The 17,540-nt window shown below is 37.5% G+C and overlaps 2 protein-coding genes and 2 pseudogenes across 2 annotated transcripts; 2 read left to right on the top strand and 2 right to left on the bottom strand.

Annotated features, from left to right (window-relative positions):
• Positions 1-11: 11 nt before the first annotated feature.
• LOC123472420 lies at positions 12-4,382 on the top strand. Its single transcript, XM_045173889.1, has 15 exons — positions 12-83; positions 129-180; positions 238-344; positions 434-878; positions 947-1,127; positions 1,193-1,308; positions 1,375-1,468; positions 1,534-1,754; positions 1,837-2,049; positions 2,127-2,237; positions 2,305-2,453; positions 2,524-2,661; positions 3,277-3,604; positions 3,684-3,818; positions 3,892-4,382. The coding sequence occupies exons 1-15, from the start codon at positions 12-14 to the stop codon at positions 4,380-4,382; spliced, it is 2,853 nt and encodes a 950-aa protein (XP_045029824.1).
• A 1,395-nt stretch (positions 4,383-5,777) lies between these two features.
• LOC116928706 lies at positions 5,778-8,102 on the bottom strand (annotated as a pseudogene).
• A 3,787-nt stretch (positions 8,103-11,889) lies between these two features.
• On the top strand, positions 11,890-13,756 carry LOC123472418 (annotated as a pseudogene).
• Positions 13,757-16,121: 2,365 nt separating this feature from the next.
• On the bottom strand, positions 16,122-17,032 carry LOC123472256. The gene is made up of 3 exons (XM_045173531.1): positions 16,888-17,032; positions 16,741-16,824; positions 16,122-16,486 (listed from the first exon to the last, which is right to left on the bottom strand). The coding sequence occupies exons 1-3, from the start codon at positions 16,964-16,966 to the stop codon at positions 16,239-16,241; spliced, it is 411 nt and encodes a 136-aa protein (XP_045029466.1). The 5' UTR covers positions 16,967-17,032; the 3' UTR covers positions 16,122-16,238.
• Positions 17,033-17,540: the final 508 nt, after the last annotated feature.

Below are 17,540 nucleotides of genomic sequence, written 5' to 3'. Positions count from 1 at the left end.
AAAGTTATAAGATGTTTGTGTATCACAGGCAATATCGTGGACGTCATTTTGGTGCAAATTATTGGCTTCCTCATCATCTATCTGTAAACATTTACGGATTAGCCCTTGAATTTGTTCACGTTATTTAGAAAGTATCTATACCAGTTCATGATCGAGCACTTCGGATTCAATGGCTGGATGGTTCAGTGGCAGTGGCTTTAAACTAAATTTTGATATTAAATCTGTTGAATTCTGTAGGTATCCCCAAATGTCATTGCTGGGTACCCCATCCTGGCACCAACCCTCAAGTATTTTTGCAGCTTTATAGCGTAGCCGAGAAGCGTATTGAGGTTGAAGTTGATCAAGTGTCCGTTTTCTATTCCTGAGACACTTGTAATAGCCACTTGATGTTAGAACACTTTCTGCTTCGCTATTTGTTATTATTTGTTGCAAGGCAACAGGTGCACTTTTGGGAGGCATAGCTATTGAACACAGCCGTAATCTGTGTAACACAAATAAAGATGGCGTTGTTCCTCTCAGAGATATACAAGACTCATCATCATACGAATTGGTTGGTTTCAGATTTAGTACTTCCAGACAAACCTTAACATGGATTCCAGATACTTTCTTTACCTCACTGTTAAGTGGCAGGATTGGCACACTAGTGGATGACAGGGGACCCATTTTCATTGACAGAGATCCCACTGTGTTCACCCATGTTTTGAATTATCTTCATACAAAAGAAATCCATTTGACTGAAGGAATTGGAATGAGAGGACTTGTGCATGAAGCTAAGTTCTATGGAATCACTCCACTCACTCAACAATTGAAATTAGTTCAAGAACTGGAGCATTCTTCTTGTGGCGATGTACTTTACTATGAATGCCTGAATCCACCAAGTAGGCTAAGTTGTCAAAATTTTCACCAAGCTTATCAAGTTTAAACAACATAAAATTTATTTTAATAGGTGTCCCATTTCCAGTTATAAGAACTAATGAAGATGGAGAAGCTAATTTTGCAGGTGATGGATTGAAACAACAACAACAGAATTGTAATACACCAAGACAATCTACCTTAGATCTCAGCAGAACATTGGTGCCCCCAAGGGTCAGCAGTAGTTCAAGAAATGGCAATGTTGTGATGAACAGGTTTATCAGCTTAGAATTTGCAACAAATCTCACTCTAATATTTGTGGTTTTATCTTATGACTTAGGACGCATTCCCGTTCGTCATCCCTTGATTTACGATTGAACTCTTTACGGAGACAAGAGGGTGGAATAGGAGCCGGTTCCCACAATCATTTGGCAGCGTGGTTCGGAGGTTTGCATGGTAAATTTTGAAAATCCAATTCTGGAGTATGCCTCAGTGGGAATGTATAATTTCTCTGAAATTTAGTTCGCTCTTCCATCGATCCTCTACGAGTAAATCTCATCAAAGCTCATCACAATTGGATCTTGATTGCCTACGCTCATATGATCACTTGCCACAAGTAACCCATCAGAAATCCTGGCGTTTTTCTTATCAGAAGTTTTTAATGACGTCGGATTAATTCAGATGTAAAGGTGCTGGAGGTTGGCATCTTGTTTTTACCAGCCCTTGGATGGATAATCAAATTGACCGGGTGGCCTTAAATGCGCGGATGACAAGCAGTGGGGGTCAAAATCAGGCACCCAATTCCTCGTCCAATTCCTTCGAAACTGAAATGGTCGCTTTGGCTTCAGGGACCACCATCCGACTATTGGCGATCGCCGATGATGGACAGCGGAATGATGTAGGTAATTCAGCTAAAACAGATCTCATTAATCTTGCATGTACTGTTATTTAGTTTAACATGTATGATTTGTATTTGCATATTAGGAACCTTCAACATACACGTCTTGGTAGAATCTCTATTTTGCATTGATAGCCAAGTAGTGGCTCTTTCTCGCCCACCCGTCGGCAAAATTGGAGTTTGGCATTCCATGACTCGGCATTGGCAAATCCAGGACGTCACCCCAGTTTCATCGTACGATACAGCTGGGTCTTTACTTCTTCTAGGATGCTGCAACGGGTCTATATGTTTCATAGATAAAACGGTTCCGTTATCACCATAATAATATGGTATGAAGCAGTCACGTATCATTCTAACTAATGTATCGTTATAGACGTGCAAAAATTTCCACTGAGAATGAAGGATAATGATCTTGTAACTGAGTTGTATCGCAACCCAATGCCAGAGGCCATCACTTCCATCTCGGTTTATCTGACTCCTAAAACGAGTACAATATTGACGATTTGATTTTTCGTTCGATTGTACATGTTATATCACATTCCAATGTATTACAGATCACATAGGCATGTTCGGCAGTTGGATTCAAATCGCCTACGAAACTAGTTCAGGAGCTATGAGAATGATAGTACAGTATCCCGAAACAGTGGGTCATGGACCTCAACTCTTTCAGACTTTCATCATGCACCGTTCGCCTATCAATAAAGTAGAATAATATTGAATTGTCAAATTAAACAAAAAATCGTGTCTTGTAACAAATTTACTTTTTTAATTAGGTCAGGCTTTCTGAGAAATACTTAGTCTCCGTTTGTAGCGAGTATAACCACGTCCGGACATGGAGCGTCACTCGATTCAGAGGAATGATTTCCACTCAACCCGGATCCACCCTGGAGCAGCACAACATGCTACTCTTGGTAAAGAATTGAAATTGTTTCTAGGGGGGAATCCATTTTTTGTGAAAACCGGCCTTAATTTTCATTTTAGTTAGAAGAAAACACACGGTCGAAAAATTACTAAGTTCAGAAGTTTTAAGTCAGATAATTTTAGCTTAACAAGAAGTGTTAAATAGTATGTCAGTTTAACACAAAGAGAAAACGGTTCCTTTAAAGAAGTTATGTTGAATGTATATTATGTATGAGCATGTAGCGAAGCGAGGGATGGGATTAATCCCATCCCATCCATTATACATTCCTTGATCGATATATTTCGCGGGAATAGACCTGTATAATGATTGGCGCTTTCATTGTTACGCTTTATAATCGATTGTTGAAGCGAGGTATAAGTCTTATTGCAATTAAGAGCACATGATTGAAGCCATTTGCTTTGGTGAACTGAACAGACAAACATGCCTATGCCGAGAATTCTGCATAGGGTAAGTTTTACTTGTTACATCAGTTAGTGCTGCAACTAGTTTTTAAGCTTAAGTGTACATAGCCCTGTTAGTGTTTCTTGCCTATATTCAAACAATTTTAAGCTATTATGTGTCTGACCTTGTCTCTTCGTTTCTTACATTTGGCTTTGTTTCTTAGTACGGTAGCTCTTTCAACAAAGGGGAATTCCAAGGGATTTATCCTTCCTTGGGTATGGAACCTGGTCCTATCAATTATCCCCTCCTGTTTCAAGTGGTCTCAAGTCAGCAGCCTGACTATCTTGGCAATCCAACTGAGCTGCTTTACATGATCCCGGAGAACTGGATGGACAATCGTTGCCCATTCTTCTTGTACCCGCCACCTGATTTCACCGTTCTGGAACTGCCACCATGGAGTTGGGGTCTGATCAATTACAAACGACGGTGCTATCCAGAACAACAATTTGTGGAATACGATATTATGGACATCATCACTGAAAACGATCCCGGTAAGAGTTTTTGTTTGTGTCATTGGTTCTTAAATTCGAGCTTAAATTGTGTTTTCTTTCTGAAAACTTTATCTTTTAGTGTCTTTTGAGGAAGCCCAGCAACAGCTCAATGAAATAAATTTAAGTCTAGCTTCATCAGGAACATTAGGGGTGTTGCCTAGTTCGGAATCTCAAATCAATTTTGAAACTCAAGATCTGTTTCGTGTGGACCCTTGTAATTTTGCTAATTGTTAATTAAATATTTTAACACTAATTAAAATGCTTATTGACTTAGTAATTCTTTTTAGATCAGGCCAATTCATATCATAGCATCCTGGATATATCACAGTCACGTTCCTCAGCCTCATTTGTGACTAGTTCTTCCAACATCTCTAAAAAGTCAAGCTCGAGAAAACAAACATCTGGTAGCACTCGATTTCCGACGGTTGCAAAGAGACCCATTACGTCAACAGCCGCAACTCGGAGTAACAAACGAAATCCAAGCAGCTCATCACCATCACAGGGTTTCAATAATGAAACCATGGTGTCTATTACAGCAATTACCAGGACCCCCACTGAAGGAAGAAGCTCACCAGCCCAAGAGCAGCCTGATTCCAGTAGCAGATCTAACACACATCACAGTCCACCTTTACAAGGGGCAAGGGTCAGTAAAGAGAAAGCAACGACCGTTTTGTCTGTTAGAACCGAGTCTCCCGTTGCCAACCAAATCCCACTGGCCGTAGCAGTAGAAAAAGATGTTTGCACTGACAAAGTTGAATGGAGAAAAGAAATGTTGTGACAGACTATGGTAACACACGCTCTCCTTAGAGATTTGATCCCCCAAAAGCGACTTATTTCAAAAGTGCTGCAAACATTCTTGACACGGTTCACTCAAAAAGTAGAAAAGGAAGTAAAGTTGCCCCTCAATCAATTTGAGGAAATTGAAGCGTTAAATACTGCTCTATTGGATATGGAACTCAGCGTAAGCCTCTTAAGTTTTTGTTGGTCTTCCTTTCCATATCCTTTTTAATATTTTTTAATTTTTCGTTAGTGTGCAATCCAAATTGATAAGTTACGTTTGTTGAAAACGGAACTTCTGATTTGCAAATCACTTTTTGTCTCTCTTCTTTCTGCCCAACTGCCCCACAAAATCCAATGGAAAAAACGAGGACAAGACCGACGTCCTGGATTTGGACATTTAACCAATTTCGTCGTCGTATTTGGAGGTAGTAGATAAATAACTTATTTTAGATATATTCAATTAATAATCTAAAACCTTTTTTAGCAGTTGTGGTCATGTCCATTTTGGAAACTCATAAGAAGCAAACAAACATCAGCAAGATTATTACAGCAGTGCAAACTGCGCGTAGGTTCCACGCAGCTCAATACCAGAAATACCTGAATACCGACGACGAAGCAAATGACGAAGATGTCGTTGGCGAAGGTGAACGCCCAAGGGTTGATGTGCAGACTATATCAGAAATTGAATCACGAGTGAATCAGATTCTAAAATCTCTGGAAGTGTTTTCTGACACACAAGCCTAATTTAAAATTGCAATTTGCCTGAATGTTTAATTAATGTTTTTCGTTAAAGCAGTGACATCGTGTTTAGTTTTCATTCCTTAACAAATAAATTCAGCAAATGGTTTTCTGTTTATATTTGTTTATCTCAATTCTTATTCAATAGAAAACAGCTTTCTCTATTCATTTAAATATATAAGGTTGGGTAAGGAAATGGTAAATTGAAAATCTGGCCAGATGACTTCCATTTAAAATACAGTCGCAGATTAAATGCATTTTAAATTCATTTTTGAACGCATATATCCTTTTGAAAAAAATGCACCAATATCTAACTCATAAACGGCCATTTGGCGTAAAGATAGCGTTTTCGGCGCACATTAATCGCTTTTATGAACACTTAAGAAACGCATTCATCCACAAAAAATTGCAATTTGAATGGTTTTCAACTGCATTGTTGATCGCAAAAATTCTTCACGGTATAAACAACTTTTACTCATCGATTTTCTTGTTTTATCTCTTCTCAACACATCTTTTTTTTAAATAAATTTTCGGACATATGTATTGAAGTGAGAAGCAGCATTTTATTAACTGGCAGAGATTAACTGACAAAGACTGACGTAGGTACTGACTGAACAACACTGACAGAGATACAGAATGAGATACTCACCGATTGTTAAAGCTCTCGATAGTTTTCAAGCGCTCCAACAATTGATTTGGTTCTCTGCTTTACTAACGAAATTACTTCATTTTTTTCAAGTTTCTCCACATTGTCTTCTTCGTCTCCATTGCCTGCCATACCGAGAACATTTACTGATTTGTGATAGTTAAATTGGTGTACTCTTCTGGCAGCCTGGACACACTCCCTACCCGCGGCTATGCCGTCGGGTATGGGAGAGGGTCAAATGGTGAAAAAGGGACCCAAATTACAATCAAGTTTCCCGACGGCATAGCCGCGGGTAGGGACAACGAATGCAGCACATGTCGGGGGTGATCCAATATTTCAAAATGATCCTTTTTCCCATACAACAACTATACTTTTTACAAATTAAAAATCAGAAAGATAAAGACTAGTTCTTAATCTTTCTGATAAAAAAAATTAACCTCGTACGAGCAATCTAAGTATGTAAAAAAATTCACGCGCGAGACACCGTTAGGCCTATCTCGCGCGGGTAAAACGCCTTTTTGGACCGAGGTGATCCAATACCTGGCGTGGGTACTGTATTTGTAAGATGCCCGATTGCAGGTCTAGTGTCTCTGCCTCTTCCACTCCGCCCCTTCCACTGCACTTTAAAGCATAATTCTCTCGTAAAAATGAAATCCATTATAGACTTTGCCAAAGTTTATTCGTAAGTCACATGTCCTAGATCTTCAATTAACACGGAAGACTACAGAAAAAGAAAAAGAAAAATTAGACTGCCAGTGACTAAAAAAGATGTTGACTTACTAAACTAACTGAAAAATTGATATCAATCAAAGCATTGTCGAGGGCGCTGACATTTTCCACAAGCTTCAGGGGGAGATCCACATTCTTCTCCACAGTTTTACGAAAATAGCCTATGTTCTTCGCTAGATTATTCCCAACATAAACTGATGAAGGGACCAAAACTCTGAGGATAGAATTGGTTATAGTCATAGATTCAAGCATCTTTTTCTTCCAGTCATCGTCATCTGTAAAAATAATGACAAAAATTAAATGAAACAACACTTAAAATAAAGTGGCTGCTTTACGACTTTGAGAAACAGCGACACGATCTCAAGAACCGGTGTTGTTGCGAGATCCTGAATTATTTTAAGATAAAGCAATTATTGTTTTGAGTCACGGAGCCATGATTTGAAAAGCCAGTGTTACCGTTTAGAAATCCCGAGTCATTTTGAGGTACAACGCCATATAAAGAGCCTGCTCTGTGATTTTGAGTCACAGATCCACGATTTGAAGCGCGAGCTCCACGTTTTGCCGAACCAGTGACTCGAATTGTAGATCCATTGTCACCAACAATAGATCCAGTGTCACCATGTCGAGATTCATCCGCACGATTTGAAATATCGGCCGCACCATTTAAAGATCCAGAGAATTCACCATCAACAGCTGTCAGGGACGAATGGCTGGAGGAACCGAATTTTCCGTCTGAATGGGAAACTGGCTTCTGCCTTTGAAAAGGCGGTAACTTTTTCTTGGGCGTCGCGTCCTGAGATGGGAATGGTTGGATTGTGGAATTCCGCGTGGAGGCGACAGTTTGCTCAAGTACAGCTAAATCGCTGCACGAACTGGAATCTGCTGTTATTGAAAAAAAAATATACTTGTAAGTCGAGCTAATCACCGAATATGAAAAACCCTAACTTTCAGTAAAATAAACACTGACCTAACGGTTGTGGTGGAATCTCCCATGATTCAAAACTCTTGTGGTCGGCTTCCGTGGTTACTGCCAAGCAATTTGAATTTTTTCGGATTTCGTATGTTGCTTCGTCGTAGGAGACTGGCTGTGAACAGAAAGAGGTGTAAAATATTACCAAAAATCAAATAATTAAAATATTACTTGGTCTGCATTCAGTCACGACATCCATGATCTCTCTCTACAAACGTCACGTCAGGATATCTTTTTTTTTTAAGCACACCAACGTCCAGTCCCATGGATACATGGCGTTAATATGAAAATCTGGTCTTGGATACAGGAAACTCCCGAAGTCGGTGTCTACCAAATGTTCTGGTACCATGTGCACAAGTTCCACTTGTTCTCCACAAAGACCTATTTGATTTGTCGAAACTAGATGGAAAGACAAACTGGCGGCTACTGAACCACACGGAACGCCAATCATAGGATATTTGCCTTGAAATTTCTGTTCGTTAAACCGCATGCCTGGCTAAAGAATATAACAACTTATCAGTCGTGAAGCACGAATATACCAGCACCAAATTTGACAAAAGAACAATGAAAGAAAAATCACTTACTTCGTTCACTACTTTTGGAACTGAGGAACTCGTACCGTCGTAGTTCGCCATAGTGTATGTGGTCACATCAGCAGCACGTCAATCACTAAATGAAAAAGCCTCAGTCAGCTCTGCAAGATGGCTATGGGCAACTACCCACATTCATTTCGTTATTGAGCACACTTCAATAATCGATGATTATTGTAATCAAATTCGCTTTATAGCCACTAGGATCGCAGACAAATATACACCTCATTTTACCGCGATGAAAAACAAAGGATTTCTCTTGTCTAAATATTTTACATACCTCTAAGGCCGTTAATTCAAATTTGATGGGCTCCTGTTCCTTGGCAGCACTGGGTGAACTAAGCCTAAAGGCCTGCCCATTTTGCCGCTCTATCCCGCATGCAGAACGATGCTATTGTCTTATGATGGGCCACCTGAAGTACTTTGGTCAAAGCGGCAGGTTCATCCGTCAAGTAATGACGCTTCTCCCAAAAAGGCTTTTTGGGAGAAGCGTCATTGAACTCTACTGAAAAAGATTTGTGGACTGATTCTGGTGTCTTTCGATTTTTAAATTTTACTCAAGCAGTAATCAAGAAGAAGAAGAACTCGAAGAGTTACGAGAAGCAGCAACTTTTCACACTGAAACTTATCGTACCATGAAAGATGTTGGCTTTTCTACCATCATTCTTCCAAAACATATAAGGTGAAAGATTTTTTAAATCTTTACATTTTATTTCGTTGTGTACAATATTTATATTTAAACAAAAATGTTTAGGTGTGCATCTCATACACTTAACCTCATTGCTACTGCTGATACGGATCTTTCAAAGTTCGACTTGAAATCGTTCCCTAAAAAAAAATGCACTTCGACAGGCGCTATCTAAGATTCAATGACTTTGGAATAAGATTGGACGCTCTGTTATTCCTTCTGAGGAGTCTTTTGAAGGTTTTGGTAAGAACATAACTCATTACAATAGAGAATGTCTTATGTAATAATTATTTGTATATAGGGATCGCTCTTCCAACTCCATGCCCTACAAGATGGAATAGTCTTTTTGACAGTCTAGTGGCCTTCCTTCAAAACTTTAAAAGTCTCGAGGTAGTCAACAAGTTATTATCCTCGCTGACACTTCCGCTGTTAACAAAAGAGGATATTGAACTACTGAACGAGTATATGGAGGTTATGAAGCCACTCGCAGTTGTTCTAGACATTTTGCAAGGTGATAAAGGAGTATTCCTTGGAGTGGGCCTTGTTTTGCCTCTGATTACCAGATTGAAGGATCTACTAAATCAACGAGTCTACTTACATCTTGGACCAATACGTGACCGAGTTCTTGAGAAATAGAAGTTGATAATAGGTACTATTATGTCGAATGTTTTTTTTTTTGCATTGGTTATTGTTAGCATTCTTATTTTAAGATTTGGTAAACTCTTCGAGGATCCATGGTACTTAATGGCAGCATTGACCCATCCGTGCTTTAAGGCACACTGGATCAAAGACCGAAGGAGCCAAGAAGATGCCAAACTAAAACTCAGACAGCTGATTCAAGACGCAACATACTCACCAGTTTTGAAAAAAAGCAAGACATCTTTAGCCGAAGAGTTTTTGGTATTTGATGACATCCATCCTTCCGGAAGACCGGATGACGAGGTAGATAGATTTTTAAAAGATCGCGACACCTCAGTAGGTATGCTAGATAACTATCCGCAGATAAAAGCTTTGTTTATAAAATATAACACTGTCATTCCGACTAGTGCTCCAGTAGAGCGTCTTTTTAGCCTAGCAGCACTAATTTTAACTATAAGAAGGAATAAATTGTCAGATTCAATGTTGGAAATGTTGATATTTTTAAAAATTGCTTTAAATTTGTAAAATTTGATATAAATAAATGACTTATTTTTGTGACTTAAGTCATGACGTTGACTTAAACATTTTTTGCATTGACGGTGACTTTTTTTTTACTTTTGACGTTAGCTTTTAGATTGACGTATGACGTGCAAATTTTTCCTACGTCACCAAAAACTCCGTGACGTTCTGAACACTGGTGGTGGCACCCAATTCACAAACGACGTGGCTTATAACGTTATCTACTCGACTGCTAATATCACATGTGAAATTGGTGACGGGGTGGTCTATAGAGAAATGTACTGCCAATTTCACTGATATGGACTCGGTGCAACTTGACTCCAGTATCGGACTAGTCTAGTAAATAGATTTTAAAAATGTAATAATAATGATGGTTCAGTTATTATGAAAGGTATTTTTTCTTACCACGTAACCTGTGTTGGTTTCTTGCTGTTGTTGAGCTTGGGTGTTGAGAGTAAAACTGGCGAGGGTAAAGAACTTGTTGGTATTGGTTGTGAAAGGTGTTGATGCACATTTTGAACAGACAAATGATTAAGAAAGAGGACTGCATGGCGGCTGGACCTGTTTGATGATATATTCATGTTTGGAAAGGCCAAATCCAATGCTTGAAAACGAAATGACACTTCGAAATCTGAGGGCCTGGCCCTATTTGGTGACATAAAATTAATCAGATCATTTGAATTTGGGGATTGTGGCAGCTGCATGAAACATAAATACCTAAATGACGTTTCACATAGCAAAATTCTCAAGCATTGGAAACCAAAACAACAATGGCGGACCGATGGCGGAAAACAGTGTGTGGATATCAAAACGCACACCAGAGGGGGCAAAAGCAAAACAGAATCCCACCGAGGGTTTGGTTTTCATCTTTTTTAAAATTAAACAAAAATCTTTCATAAAGCTTCAGTAATCTTTTTTGTCATTCTTTTGTTGCAGTATAGGTTGGTGAAAACGTTGCCGATTAGACCAATCTTTTGAAGTTTTTTACTGGAAATTGAATCTCACGTCTATAAATTGAAAATGACCCTCTATTCGTAACCACTTGTTGATAAACGATTCTTTTTTTAAATATTTTTTTACCCTTTGCTTACTGATATTACTGTTTTTGAGTGATGATGCGATGAGTTTTTTATTTCCATATAGACAGTTAAAAAAAACTTTATGTGACTCAATTTCCAGTTTGTCGTGACTTAACGTTCATTTTTTACGAGAAAACAAGCGGAAAGGACAAATTTGGTGACATGGCAACAAAACAGATCATAGTCTATGCAGACAACCAGTGGCGTTTTAAGTGTCAGGTCAAAGCTCTTGTTTATTTTTTTGCAGTTTTCGCTTTTTGGCAATCTCTATTTTTCTAAATCCTTGTCTTACATTCAAATATTGCAGCTTATTAAAAAATCATGTTTCCACCAACCGATCAAGAGGTGGAAATTGTCCTAAAAGCTAGTAGAATTTCACAAAGAGAAAGAAAACGCCGGTTAATTGAATAAACGTCGCAGTATGCGACGCATTTACGATCTCGATCTGTAAAAATACTTGAAATTTTGAGAAAGCAAGGTGTATCACATGATATCTGGGTTAGAATAAAATAAAGAGTAGATCTGGTGCGGAAATATAACTTGAAACAAAGAGCGCCAAGAGAAAATCAATCGTTCATTCAGGATGAGGTAAAACAATGGGATTTCTGTTTGTTTCTTTGTATGTAATTTTACGTTAATTTCACAGTTAACTCAGCTTGATGGACAAATCGAATCACTCGATAAAGATGTTTGCAGCGATACCAATTTCCAAAGTAAGCCAAATTGAACTGTGTAAGAAAAAACATAAGCAAAATCTACTATAACAAATAAAACTTCTTTTTAGATGACACAGGGGTAGAAAAATGTAAACGAAGTTCACACAGCTACTGCAACATTTTGCTGCGCGTATCAATAAAAAAAAACCATCTGACGTATCTTCTGACTCTCCTTAAAGTTCACGAGCCATTATCTCATTATTCTTTACTGCCAAACACTGGAAAAGAATTAATGAAAATCGATGGACTTGACTTTCCAGCATCAATAAATGACCCAACACACAAAAAACTGTCTGAAGCAAGACTGATTAACGATGGGAAATACTTTCATTTCGGAATTGAGAATGCATTAAAAGGGGAATCCGTTGGACTTATCCATCGTGATGCTGACCTTCTCCAGTTTGTTGACGTCTATCTCCAGAATCCAGGTCTTTTGCCAAAAACTTGCGCCACAGAGTAAGTGATCATTTTAATTATCTGTGGGCAGGCCTTTACTTTGAACTTAAACATAGGCAACTAGCTGTTTATGTTTGTATTGTCTTATCTTTTATTTGCATTTTCCCATTTATGCTGAAAATGCAAAACTACAAAATACTCCTGTATGCTTTTGGCTCGTTTGTATTTTGATGAAATAGAATTAGTCTTTTTTCTAAATATTATGAATTTTACCAGCTGTAACACACTATTATTAATCTAAAAAGAATTACATTTGCAATTAGATTGAAGCTTTTGACACAAAGTCTCAAATTGATCGAGCTAAGGCTATTTTGAAGGGAGAACTTCACGCTAGACATATTGATACTGTAACGGCAGTACCTCATTACAACGTCGATATCCACATCGACGAAGCGAAACTCAACGAGGATAAGAATGCAGTAACTATCACTCCCATTCTAGGAAGAATCCATTCGATCCAACCAACAAGAACACACGAAGAAGGTACCAAAATCATTTTGGACACATCTGTATTTGTAATTGGGTTTTATGTGGGGAAGGGAAAACCGAATGACATTGGTCCCCATTGTCCCATTGTCCCCATCGAATTCAGAGAGTGTGTACCTTCAAGCTCGTTGTTTGACAGCTTCGCTTCGTTGCATAATAGCGGATGGGCCCATGAGGTCTTACTTGAAACGGAAAAAGGTCATTCAGGGTACTGGTCATGTGATCGTTGCATTCAAAAGGGAGAAATGGTTAATCGTGCCATTCTGCTTCGAAGTGTCAATGCCCCAAGGAGAACTGACGCGAACTTTTTAACGTACCATATAAATAGCTTATCTGGTGACGAACACTTGAAGGATATTAGAAATGTCAGTCCTTTCGTAAAAATGGATTTTCCAATGGTTACAGGGTTTATAATAGATCCCATGCACACTGGAATAGAGGGAGCTTTTTCCCGGCGATTTGAAGGTTTTATTCTTGTTCCAGAAGAGGGGAAACTAAGTAGTACCAAGATTGACGAAGCTGATCGTCGAATTAAATTCTTTCATGTATGTCGTCCTTTTGGATTTGACCGTTATGTTGGCAAACTTTCAACTTGTAAAAATTACAAAATTCACGTGAAACGCAATATCTTGTACTACTTACTATATCCCCTTTTTCAAGGAACTCTTGATGAAACTAATCTTGAACATATAATGCTTTTACAGTACAGCATGTTGTTGTTGGGAGCATTTTAAAAAAACCAGTATCTAGAGCTAATATCATTGAAGCCCAAAAACATTTCAGAGATATTCTATTGACCTAACCGAACTGGGTATCCCTTGCAGGTTTGTGAGCCATCAGGTGACTCATCTATGGGAGGACGTTGAAAAATATGGGTGTGGCGTTGAGACTAATAGTGCTTTCCCTTTCGAAAGTTTTCTAGGCTTCTTTCGGAGATGCTTGCGTAGTGGCAATCTTCAAGCAGAACAAATTAGAAATCGTTGTATCAAAAAGAGTAAATTCCAGTTACCAACAACTTCCTGTGGCATGATAATTGAAAACAAAGAGCAATTGGTTTTTGAAGCCAAAAAATTAAAAAAACAAAAGAAAACAACGCCTTTTACAATTCATCGATAAAGGTGATTCCTGACACAAAAAGCTTACGTTTAATAACTTTGTTCTGACTAATCGATTCCGCAACAATGTATTCCTATCAAATAAATTCAGTGTTTTTGCCTGCATTGACAAGTCATCTCCAAAAAATTCCTCACTCTTGAAAATGCTTTTCAGAAACCATATGTGTCTTCGAGGTTTCCTATTTATTCTGGTTCTAACCTGAGTTCTCAAACGTTTGTGCTGCGTCCCTCTGAAATTTTTGTTAAAATGATGGCTCTTCCTTTGAACCCATTTCCCCCTATATCAATTGATAATGTTGGTTTGCGATGGTATTTGGTTCCTTTGTTCCACTCGTATGAAAACGGTAACTGATAATACATAGCCTGCTCATGAAATAAATTTTCGTGTCTGCATTCTTTTAATAAAGTTACAAATACTGTTTTCGTGGGGGTTGGCAACTCGCAGAATCTTCGTACAGCCCTGTCCAGAATCTCCCTATCTGTTCTCTCATAGAATCTTATAGAATCTCTATAAAATCCTGATTTGTTGTACATTCAAATTTTGATTTGCCAAGCCCTCGACTGTTTTTTTCCCTTCGTTATGCCCAAGTCAAGTGTCACCGGCCAATGCTTTCCCTTTTTCGTTTGTTTCTGCATCGAAGGATGGTATAGTGGTTAGCGTACTCAATTTGTATCACTATCGCTAAAGGTTTAAATCACAGTCATCATCTCAATCATCAGCTAGTATAAAACCGTTTATTATTGAAATAGTATACTCTCATACAACATACCGTACCGAAAAAAATTACATGACTATGCAATGCCATCAACGTTATTGAAAGTTTTGTTAACTTCGTGTTTTCGTGGGCATGAAGTATAGATAGTATTTTGCTTCCTCGTTGTTTATTATACAACAATTTGGTGTAGTGGTTAGCATGCTCGCTCGTCATCGTTAGAGACTATGGTTCAAAACTTGGTATAGTCTGGAAATTGAAATAATTTTTTAAAAATAATTGAATTTGCATGGCTGGAGGACTTTTTAACACTCGTTGGCCAATGAATAAAATACTTTATTTATTTTGTATTCAATTTTTTAATGTTTAATATACCAGCAATCACGAAACGTCAGCCCTCCATTTTATAACCGTTTATAACTGTGTTAAATCGGTTGACCATCGATCGCCGACGAGCGATTCCCTTTTTTTCTTACTTTTCCTCTTTCGAAAATTGAGATTCCAACCCAAAAATGCCAAAAAAAACGCGTTGTTTAACCATCCCATTTAACGCAACGCATAACAAGACAGGAAAATTCTCCTCGGGCACGGGTATAAGGTAAAATTTGATACGTGATTAAATTAAATTCAAATGCAAAATAAATACATAAAAAACGCATTTTGAAACTAATTTCAGTTGCGTTTGCAAAAATGCATCCAGTAATGAAGAAAAAAACACAAACAAGGTGTTCTAGAATTCAAAAAAGATGCATTCCGTGGTATGCGTCTGAATCAAACGGTTCTATAAAAAACGTATTCTAATCGCGTTTCGCTACGGGAAACTTCTCCTCGGGCTGTAACTCATTATTATTTCACTTGACGAACTAAGAAACATTGAACCGTTATTTGACATGACTATATCGTAACTGTTTACAATAATAAATACGCCCATAACCACACTTTACTCAAAAAATTACACTTAACTTAAACAATTAAGTATCACAATACTATATACGTTTTTTCTATAAGTGGAATAACTAATCTTTACTTTACTTAAAACCAACAAAAAAATTCACTTGCTTAACTAAGTAAATATTTTACTTTACTATTTCTAGCAAGTAAAATCAATTTATCAAGATATTTAGTAAAAAAAACAATAAATACAAAGTACTAAATCATCTTCATTTGAACGCATAACCTCGATCGCCACAATCAAGTGTTTTACCAAAGCGGCACGCAATGCTGATAATTTTAGTAATAAATACAGTAGCAATAGCAGATTTATGTAAAACAAATATAAATTATTTACCTTTATATATAATATGTGGCAACAATGTAACATTAGTACTGCTTCCCGAGGAGAATTTACCCGTAGCGAAACGCGATTGGAATAGGTTTTTTATAGAACCGCTTGGTTGAGACGCATACCACGGAATGCATCTTTTTTGAATTCTAGAACACCTTGTTTGTGTTTTTTTCTTCATTACTGGATGCATTTTTGCAAACGCAACGGAAATTAGTTTCAAAATGCATTTTTTATGTATTTATTTTGCATTTGAATTGAATTTAATCACGTATCAAATTTTACCTTATATAAACAACTTTCACTCATCTATTTTCTTGTTATATCTCTTCTCCACACATCTTTTTTTTTTTAAATAAATTTTCGGACACAATTATTGAAGTGAGAAGAAGCATTTTATTAACTGGTAGAGATTAACTGACAAACACTGACGTAGGTACTGACTGAACAACACTGACAGAGATACAGAATGAGATACTCACCGATTGTTAAAGCTCTCGATAGTTTTCAAGCGCTTCAACAATTGATTTGGTTCTCTGCTTTACTAACGAAATTACTTCATTTTCTTCAAGTTTCTCCACATTGTCTTCTTCGTCTCCATTGCCTGCCATACCGGGAACATTTACTGATTTGTGATAGTTAAATTGGTGTAATCTTCTGGCAGCCTGGACACACTCCAAAACTTTGGAGATTTGGATCGGCTTTTTGTGCTGCTCCAAGACATTAGTCATGACAACTATAAAGTGATAAGAAAGTCATAAGAATTTACACATTCAAATAACTAAAAATCAGACTAATAACTAACAAACACACTAAAAGAGAACTTCATAACTACTTCGCTCTGTGGCATTGCATTTCATTTAATTAAAAGAGAAGCAACGATGAATTGCAAATTAAAAAGTTGAGAGAATTTGGCTTCCACAGAGTGACGTAGTTATGAAGTCCTCTTCAATTCCGCCAATTTGAACATTTCAACAGCATCATTTTAACAAATAATTTTCCAGATGAAGCGTTTAGATTGATCATCTAAGGCAATGGGGAAATTCTGTCGCTTAGTTAATCGGATCCACAGTGCTGCAAGAAATCGTTAAAATAAAATGTCATTTCGGAAAAAAACGATCTTAAATTAATACAAACTGGAAATAGTCAGTCCTTCGAGTCCTTCTAGAGCAATTTCGTCTAATATGCATCCCGGAATGTTTTCTGGAAATTCCATTTCTAAAATGTAAAAACCAAAACACTGATCAACAGTTGCTTCGTCTGCAACTAGACAGCACAACTACAGTGATGCCAGTTCTACTGGATGGACTCTTTTTTCATTGATCAAATACCAATGCAATTATGCAAATGCAATCAATCATCTTTAATTCTTTATCAATCATCATCATTCATCACATCATCAGATATTCATTGAGGTTGGCCAATTTTTTCAAAAAATCCCGGTTTATTTTTATTCTTTCGGTAACTGGTTTTAAGTTGCAGTTCACAGGCTTCTTTGTAATCAATTAATTTTAAGTTGTATTGAACATACAAATTAGGCTGTCTTCATTTAAGTTAAATTTATTTTCAAAACGGGTATGAGGCAACATTTACAATGAGCTTACGTATGTTATTAGCACTTAGCTGTTAATTTGTATACAAATTAGTTCTACAAATAACTTATTGCAATGGCTCGCCCGCGCAGAAGGAACTTGAAAAAATTGAAAACTGCTGAAAACCCGAGGATGGAAGCTGCAAAAAAGACCATGTGTACGCAGTTCCGTAGTAAATACAACCTAAATGCATATTAA

The sequence above is a fragment of the Daphnia magna genome, linkage group LG5 (genome assembly GCF_020631705.1).
Source record: "Daphnia magna isolate NIES linkage group LG5, ASM2063170v1.1, whole genome shotgun sequence".
NCBI classification, from domain to species: Eukaryota; Metazoa; Arthropoda; class Branchiopoda; order Diplostraca; family Daphniidae; genus Daphnia; species Daphnia magna.
This window is presented reverse-complemented; position numbering and strand designations above follow the sequence as displayed.